Source organism: Ursus maritimus, unplaced genomic scaffold (assembly GCF_017311325.1).
Source record: "Ursus maritimus isolate PB19 unplaced genomic scaffold, ASM1731132v1 scaffold_21, whole genome shotgun sequence".
NCBI lineage: Eukaryota > Metazoa > Chordata > Mammalia > Carnivora > Ursidae > Ursus > Ursus maritimus.
The window spans coordinates 56,730,535-56,739,278 of NW_024424564.1; the positions used below are offsets into that span (position 1 = coordinate 56,730,535).

Below are 8,744 nucleotides of genomic sequence, written 5' to 3' on the forward strand. Positions count from 1 at the left end.
GACAAGAGCATGCATGGACCAGGGGCATCCCCAACACTGGATGTGGGGCTACAGTGCCTTACCTGGCTCTTGATGCCTGTGGCACCCACTGTCCTTGGCAAAGGCACTGTTTGTCAGTGCTGAGACTGTGCCCTCACTGTCCCTCATGCCAGGAATGTCTTCCCTGTTCACCTGTTTCTCCCTGAAGGGGTCAGGCACCTGCCTTGGGCTCTAGTCCACTGTGATCCATGTTCCCACACGGTTCCCGGTCTATTTCACAGAGCCCCTTCCTCCAGAGCACCCAGGAGCCTGGTTAGCAGAGGGGGCTGGTGGATGGTGACTCACGTGTTCTGAGGATATCTTTGCTAGAACCTCAGGGCTGGGTGTGCCCACAACTTCCATGATTCGCTTCAGCTGGTCGATGTCTGCCCGGCTGAGGGAAATGCCTACTGGCCAGGAATAGACCCTTCCCAGGCCCCCCAGATCCCAGACCTTGGGGCACTGCCCCAATCCTACAGCTGGAGTCAGTGAGCCCAAGGTGGCCCAGTGTGGGGCAGAGGAGGCAAGGCCAGCCAGAAAGGGCCAGTGCCCACCTCCCCTGGGCCCCATCAAGCAGAAGGGGAACCTGGCTCACCCCAATCCCCAGCCTGGGCCAAGGATACAGTCATTTCCTGGAAAGAGGGCCTTTCCTTGGAGCAGCTCAGCCATGATGCAGCCCACAGACCAGATGTCCACTGTTGGGGAAGGAGTCTCCATTAGTCTGCCCTCCCCAAGGCCCCCCTTAGAGAATTAGGGAGCTGCCCACACTGTGCCAGCCCAGTGGCCTCTCAGTCACCCAGGCCCCCACACAGCAGACCCCTTACTCCTCTAGGTAAAGCTCTGGGGAGGGGGAAGAGTCAGCCCAAGACCTATTGTGCTGGGTCCCTGTAAGGTCCGTTTTTGCAGGATGGTCTCCAAGACTGGACACACACCTCCCCAGGGGTCTTGGCTGTTGGCCCCATACCCACCCCGTCCCCAGGCCCTGGTGCGAGCGGTGCCTGGCTGCTGGCCCCGGCCCCACCCCTCCCCAGGCCCTGGCGGTGCCTGCCCTCCCCGGCCCCGCCCGACGCAGGCACGGCCCTGTGCGGGCTGACGTCACCTGTCTGGTTGTAGTGCATCCAGTTGAGCATGATCTCGGGGGCCCGGTACCAGCGAGTGGCCACATAGCCGGTCATCTCCTCATCAGCCTGGCGGGCTAGCCCAAAGTCCAGGATCTAGGGAGACCTCCAGGCTTGTGAGCACCTCCCCGAATGCCCCCTCCAGGCCGGCCGGCCCCTCCCCCCAGGCCGCTCACCCTGAGCTCGCAGTCCTCGTTCACAGCCACGTTGCTGGGCTTCAGGTCCTGCAGGGCAGGTGGGGCGTGAGTGCAGGAGGAGCTCCTGCGCCAGGCCTGCAGCAGTCCCGACCCTCACCCGGCGGCCGCACCTACCCGGTGGATGATCCCCGCGGAGTGGATGTACTGCGAGGGGAGAGGGGGAGACGGCGGGAGGGTCAGGTTCTGACCACCGCACCACGCCCTGGGCCCACCCGCCCAGCGCCCACCTTCAGCCCGCGAAGCAACTGGTAAACCAGGAACTGGACGTGCTCGTCGCTCAGCGCCTGGCACTTGACGATGTTGTTCAGGTCGGCGCCCATCAGGGTGGTCACCAGGTACCTGGGAGGAGGGACGGGTCAGCACAGAGGCCCCGCCTCCTCCCCGCGGAACGCGCTCCCCCGCCGTGGCGCGTGGGCTGCCACTCACACTTCGCTGAAGTCCTCGATGGAGGTGGCCGGCGTGAACACGTCCAGCAGCCCAATGACCTGCGTGGGGACGGGAGTCAGGACTCGGCGTCCCCGCCGGAGCGCCCCCTGGGTGCCTCGTGCCCCGCGGGGAGCCCCGGCCGCCCGCTGACCAGCCCCGCGCCCCGCTCACGTTCTCGTGCTTCAGGTGCTTGAGCAGCCGTAGCTCGCGGTAAGTCCTCCGCGCGTGGATCAGTGACTGGAAGGGTCGCGACAGCTTCTTCACCGCCACCTTCTGGCGCAGCCGCGCGTCATAGGCCGAGCTGCAAGGGGGGTGAGTGAGGCGGCGCGGTGGGGGCCCCCAGGCCCTGCTCCTGTCGGATCTGCGTTTGCTCAGGCTGTCCCTCGGGTGGACCGCCACCTGGGCGGCCTCTCCTCTGTGCCTCCTTGGGGCCTGCTCCTTCTTCAAGAGGCACCCCACCCCTTCCCCCGCATTCCAGCCCACAGGGTCCCGGCCTGCCCCACCAGGGAGTCGTAGGGCAGGACCTGGATCTTCTCCCCCCAGCTCAGCCTGAGGCTGGGGGAGAGTCCGCACCAACAGGTCAGGAAAACAGCCATTGCAAACCATCCCCTTTCACCCCAAACTGTCCTCCTGCTCCCCTACTGGCCCATGGCTCCGGGTGGCTCCCCCAGGGTTCCAGAGCTACCTTCAAAGCCCCTGGGTCCCCCAACGCCTCTGAATATTCAAAATATGGAGGAAAAACTGCCCAAAGTTGTTTACCGCATTATTATTTTTAAGAGTGAGAAACTGGATAATATGAAGTGTCTGGACCGAGAGAACATTCCCCTTGCCCCACCCCATTCCCCAGAGGCCCAGATGCCCCACGTCCACACCAGCTTCCACACCCATCTACTCTTCACAGAAGAATACAGTCAGTCACTGGCATCATCTTCGAGTGCAAACAGTCTGTCACCCCCACCCTCCCAGTGTCGTACTGGCCTCAGCACTGGAGCTCTGCTAAGAGCCATCCATGCCTTCACACACAGCACTTCCTCTCCCTGATGCTCGCTCCTTCCCTCCCTCTCACTTTACCTCCACTCTCTCTGAGTCCTGCTTCCCCCAGCTATGAGTGGAGTCTACACAGCTGGGGCAGCACCTGGGATGCGCATAGGCATAGGCCCAGGTGGTGGTGAAGGAAAGCCAGCGAGGTGCCTGGGACATCCACACCCCTTCCCCCAGACTGTGGCCGTTGGGGGAGGTCCACGTCACTTCTGGGGAGGCAAGTAGGGGCGTGGCCACGCATGTGGGGCAGCACATCCTTTTGCCCAATTGTGTCTGCACAATCAAGGGACAGGGAATTGGCACTGGGTCACCAGCTTCATCAGAAGAACACAGGAGCCCAGGAGAGGGCCATCACGTAAGTAAGTGCAATGGGGAGAGACCGAGGCCTCCTTTGGGGAGCTTGATACTCTCTAGGAACTCCCAGAAGGTGACTCTAGACCGAGGTGATTCCAGCAAGGACTCTATATTACCCAGGGACCACTCATGCATTATCCTGACCCTCTCCCTGCCCTTGAGGTCGTAGAGGCTGGGATGGATGAATGGCCGGCCTGTGGACTCTGACAAGCTGGCCAATGACAGCAGAAAGGGGGGTGGGGCAGAAGCCCTTGCTCCACGCTCTGGCGCTGGACCTCTGGGGGCTTCAGGAAGTCCCACTCTTAACTTTCTGTCAGAGCCAGGAGCAATGCCGCACTCCTAGGGGCTCTGGCCTCCCCACCTCCAAGGCTCCCTCAGTGCACAGCAACCACCTGGCTCAGGCCTTGGTAAGGACCCCACTGGATTTGGGGAGCACCTCTCCACATCCACATTCAGCCCGCCCATCAGTATTGCACCTGCAACCGACTGCCTGCAACCACCGTACCCTAAGACCCCCAGTCCCTCCCCAACCCCACACAGGCCTCAGCCAAATCCCAACCCTCTCTCCCACTTCCAGTCTCTGTCCTCTGGGCCTCAGGGCCCAACTGTGGGGCTGTGGTCTGAGCTCTCTTGGTTAGGGCAAAAAATGGAGTGCGGTGTAGACCCCCACAAGTATTGTAGGGGGAATGGTAGGCATCTCTGCTCTGGCCTAAGCCCCATCCAGAGTCTCAGACCCTTTGGAAAACAGGGGAGGAGGCCGGACCCTCCGGGGAGTTTGAGGCCATTCTAAGGGGAGGGATCCTGCCCTCCCCCAAGTTGGGCTTTTTCTTTTTCAAACGAAACTACCCACCCTAGTACCCGGGCATCTACCAGACCCCAGGGCTGCCAGACCCTTGACGGGGAATGGGGGGCCGGGGGCCACCCTAGACGCATGCTTGCCCATTCAGGGGCCTGGGAGACCCGCCCTTTCGCCGACTGTGACGCCGCAGGATTTGGGCCTGGTGGGGGACGCTCCGGCCGGGACGGGGCGGAAGAACGACCCCTCTCCCCAACCCCGAACGGCGCCCGGTAGGAAAGTTTCCTTGATGCCCCCCACCCCCCATTCATCGCTGCGATCCGTGAAAGGCCCGGGGGCGGAGGCGGGGCGAGGCCCCTCCCCACGCCAGGCACCTCGCAAAGGGAGGGGAGGGGGCGCGCACTCAGTCCCGCCCGCCCCTCCCCGCCGCCCCTACCAGACCGAGCCGTAGGCGCCGGAGCCCACCGGGCGCAGCCCCTGCAGCCGCTGCGGCACCTCCCACACGGTCTTGTTGAGCTCCAGCCGGTAGAAGCCTGCGCGCGGGCCCGACATGTCCGAAGCGGCCGCCGCTGGGCCCGCGCCCCGCCCCGCGCCCGCGCCCCCGCCCCCGCCCCGCGCCGGAGCCGGAGCAGAGAGGACGGAGGGCGGCGGGAGGAGGCGGCGGCGGGCGGCGGCGCGCGCGGGGCGGGGCCGGGGGGGTGGGTGGTGCGCGGGGACCGACGCGCGGCTTCCTGCCCCTGCCTGGCGGCGGCCCGGCGGAAACCAGCCCTGCTGTCCCCTCCCCGGCTCGGGGCCGGGGCCGCTGCGTCCGCGCTGCGGGAGGGACGGCCGGTGTCCAGCTCGCCGCCCCGCCCGCTTCTACCTCCTGGGGTCCGCACTTCCCCAAGTATCCGCCCGCATTCTGTGCTCGGCCGGGCACCGCCCCATCCAGGACGCCGCCGCCTCGCACCAGCCTCCGCTCCCCGCACCCTCCCCGCCGGCACCCGAGCCTGCACCTCCGGTGCATGCATCCCTCTTCTCCCACCCCTGCTCCGGGCCCTGCAGGACACCCCCCTCCCAACCTGCTCCCTCAGATCAAAGAAGCCAGGGCAGAGATTTCTTCATCAATATAGAAAAACGGGACACATGGTTGGATAGGTCCCCTGTGGGGTGGACAGATGGACGCGCCCTGGATCCTGGGCTCGCCGGGCTTCCCTCTCCCTTGGAGACCGTTCTGGCTTTGGCGGTGTGGTTCGTCACCTGGTAACCTTCCGTGGACCGATAGCGGCCTCCCGCCCTGGTCAGGCCTGGGGACCAGCCCTGTCAGGACCAGGGACAGCGGCGGCACCGGGGACATTTGAGGTGCTGTACCCATAAAGGCTATCCCCCAAATGGGTCCTTCTTGGTTCCTGGTACCTTTCGTCCTTCTAATCCCTCCCCACTTCAGCTGTCACCTCTTCCAGGAAGCCCACCCTGACTTTCCTAGGTACTGAGGAGCTCCTCTGGTACATAACCGCAGTTCCTCCCCCGAGCACGACACGTTTCCTCGTGTCCTCTCACAGCCTGGAAGGCTGCCGTCACTGACGAGGGAATGTTCCTCATTCCAGCGACACGGCCTCCCAGCATCTGTCTCGCGCTCTGGGCCCGCGCGTCTTTACTTCCCACTTAAAAGTGACAAGTGTTCGGAGACAGCGTAGCCCCCGTGATAGATGTCCCCTGACCCTCTCTGTCGGGAAAGCACCGGCTGGGGTGGGGGTGCTGCCGTCTCCCAGGAAAGTGGGCAATCGGGCTCTGTGTTGCCCGACCTTCTACCTCTTCCAAACAAACTAAAGCCCGAGTTTTTATGTGAAATCTCCTGATTTTTAAATGTTGCAGCCAAATTAAAATAAAACGTGTCAAAGCAGTACCGGGCGAGTGCAACCGGCCAGCGAACCCAGCCCGTGGCGTGAGCCGAGTCTCACTCGCGCCGGCCAGCCTTGCACGACCTCGGCCAAGTCCCGAGCCATCCCCAGCCTCAGTTTCCCGTCTGGGAGCCGGTGTCGGCCGGGCGGTGATGGGGTGAGGGCGCCGGTGTCCCCTCCCGCTGCCGCCCGGGTCCGCGCCTTCGCGGGAGTCCCCGCCGTGCGGTGCGTTTCCCGGGCCGGCTGAGGCGCGCGGGGTTTTGTGCGGAGTCGCTGGAGCTTCTGCTAAGGGCGGGGAGGAAGCTGGTCCAGCGGCGGGCTGCGGGCGCCGGCAGCGCGGCGGGGGGAAACGCGGCGGCCTTTGTTTGAGCTGGGCGGGCGGGGCCCCGGAGCAGGTTCCCATGGCGACAGACCCCGCCCTTCCTCCTGGGCCGGGGGGTGGGGTTGTGCCGCCCCGAGGGGAGCCCGAGCCCGGCCTCTTGGGCCGGCTCAGAGAGTGAGGCCAAGCGGAGACCCTCCCTGATTCACCCCCGAGTGCCCACCTGGCCCGAGGCGGGCAGATCCTGGCCAAGCTGGCTTCTGGGGAGGGTCGGGGTAGTAATACTGCAGAGGGGTAACCAGGGGGTTTCCGGTGGTGGTTAGGGTGGGGAGAGGACACCGTCAGGGCTGGACAGGTCAGGAAGTCCCCTGGAGAGGGGACACCGGTGGAGCCAAGTGTCCACCACAGTCTTGCCTCTCCAGGACTGAGCTTGACTCTAGGAACCGAAAAGGAGGATAGTGGCCAGGCTGGAGGGTTGTGACAGGCTGGGTGGGGCCACAGCAGGGATCTCATTTTTTTTTTCTTTTAAAGATTTTGTGAGAGCCAGCAGGAGCCGGGGGGAGAGGGAGAAGCAGACTCCCCACAGAGGAGGGACCCTGGGATCATGACCCTGGGATCATGACCCGAGCTAAAGGCAGGCACCCCAAGGCTTTCATTTTTGTTCTCAGGCTGATGGGGAGCCCTGCTGGACATGTTCCCAGTACCATCCTGGCCACCAGGTCTAGAATGACTGTTGCGTGGTCTGGGTGAGAGAGGCCCGAGCCTAGAGAAGTGGGTGGTGTGGAACAGCGGGGGGGGGGGGGTTGTATGATGGCAAGTGCCTCAGGAGTGAGCCAGGGGCACAAGTGGGGAAGCCAGGCAAAAGAGCTTCCTCCCCAGACACCAGCCCTGGGCCCCAGGACTCCCATCCCCGTCTCCCTCCACCCTCCCCTGGGATTCGCTGTCAGTATGGAGATCCCACTTCTTGTCTCCATGTCCACTTTTCCCCTCCACTGGTCCAGGTGACCTGTTTTTGGCCACTTGCTGCTATCCTGGATGCACTTCTCCCTGAGGCCAGAATGAACTCCCTGCTTTGGTCCTGTCATGGGGGCCAGGTGATTGGGGGGGGGGTGTCATGCTGTTTAGCAAGCAGGGTATGGCCTTAGGCTGTTTTCTGCAACTTGGAAGGAAAGGTCATTGAGGTTGTATGTGGCTTCCTTCCATCCTTGCCTCCCTGCCCCCACATTAGGAGGAAATGGGGAAGTGGAAACAGGAGGGTGGGTCATCCCTGTTTGTCAGCATCCTGACTACTCCCGCGCCTCGCCCCCCCCCCCCGCCGCCTTGCACCCCAACATGCGTGCCCAATTTCTACCCTTCACTGGCCCCATGAAAGGACAGCCCCCCTGGATCTCTTCACACTTCTGTCCTCCAAGGGGGATAACCCCATCTGTTCGACCTGCAGTCCTTCCTCTAAGCTTCACAAAATGTAAGGGGGTTCTCACTGACTCAGCTCTTGCCTGACTGTCCAGTTTGGGGGGGCGGCAGGAGCGGCTTGTGGAGGTCCAGTCTGGAAGCCAGGCCTCTATGTTCCCGCCTCCCTGCCCCAGGCATCTGCAGCTTAGCGCTTGCAGACTGTGTGCCCCCTGCTTCTGAACAACTGAGTCTCGGGGAACCGAGTGTAGGTCATAGCCATGTCATTTAGGGTTCCCTGGGGTGGGGGATGTCAGTTGGTTGCCTAGTACCCCTTCCTTGTGGGGGATATCCACACCTGTTCCATGTGCCTTGAGCGGGGCTGCCACCGTGCACAAGTGGGTCATGATCAAGGCCTAACCCATCCCCAGCCACAACGATGCCCCAAGTGGAGGAGACAGTCTGGGGCTGGCTGTCAACAGCATCCCCGCTGTCTGAGGACGTAGCAGCACATGCTGGGAAGCAGTTCAGACAAGCGGAATCTTAAATATGTGTGAGCGCCTGGATCCAGCCGTATCTGAGGCTGGATCACCACTGTGTCCTGGTTCTGGAGCCACCACATCCCTTTCTGCTGGGCTGGTGTCCTTGGAGCACAAGAGCTCTCTGCAGGCAGGCCCTGAACAGTGTGAATCGATGGAAGGAAGGCCCGACGTGCCGTTGCTGTGTGTGTGGACACGTACACGTGCCCGATGGCTGTGGGGTGGCACATCTCAATGCTGCAGCCCTGCATGCAACACGCGGATCTGGAGCCTGCCTCCATCACCAGAATCCCAGACAACCCCCTCCCTCAGGGAGCGGCAAAGTTACCCTCACTCTCCATTACACGGCCCTTCAGCCTTACTTATGTCCTAAGTCATCTTGGAGCTGTTCTTGGGACCAAGGAGCTGACCCTAATGGCCCCACAGCAGGGGGACACAGGGCCCTCTCTCCCAGAGTCACACCGGTGTCTGGTGGGGTCTGCACACAGCAGTGATTTAATGTGCGCTGGCTGGACCATGCCTGTGAAGTACTCCCACCGTTAGAAAAGAGGACACCGGTCCCTGAGAGCTCAAGGTCCAGACAGTAAACTCAAGGGGGGGGCAGGGCCAGTCACTCAGCCCAAGGAGGACAGGCGGGGGATGTCTCGCCACCAGATGGCGCCTGAAC

The 8,744-nt window shown here is 63.1% G+C and overlaps 1 protein-coding gene across 1 annotated transcript in view; it reads right to left on the reverse strand.

Annotated features, from left to right (window-relative positions):
- MAPK11 (mitogen-activated protein kinase 11) overlaps positions 1 to 4,544 on the reverse strand; it is an 8,677-nt gene extending 4,133 nt beyond the window's left edge. The window contains exons 1-9 of the mRNA XM_040637759.1: positions 4,387 to 4,544; positions 1,931 to 2,060; positions 1,760 to 1,818; positions 1,561 to 1,672; positions 1,448 to 1,477; positions 1,313 to 1,360; positions 1,118 to 1,232; positions 642 to 713; positions 325 to 404 (exon numbers count right to left, since the gene is read on the reverse strand). Coding sequence (XP_040493693.1) covers positions 325 to 404; positions 642 to 713; positions 1,118 to 1,232; positions 1,313 to 1,360; positions 1,448 to 1,477; positions 1,561 to 1,672; positions 1,760 to 1,818; positions 1,931 to 2,060; positions 4,387 to 4,502 — 762 coding nt within the window. The 5' untranslated portion in view covers positions 4,503 to 4,544. The remainder of the gene's footprint in view (positions 1 to 324; positions 405 to 641; positions 714 to 1,117; positions 1,233 to 1,312; positions 1,361 to 1,447; positions 1,478 to 1,560; positions 1,673 to 1,759; positions 1,819 to 1,930; positions 2,061 to 4,386) is intronic.
- Between the last annotated feature and the right edge of the window lie 4,200 nt (positions 4,545 to 8,744).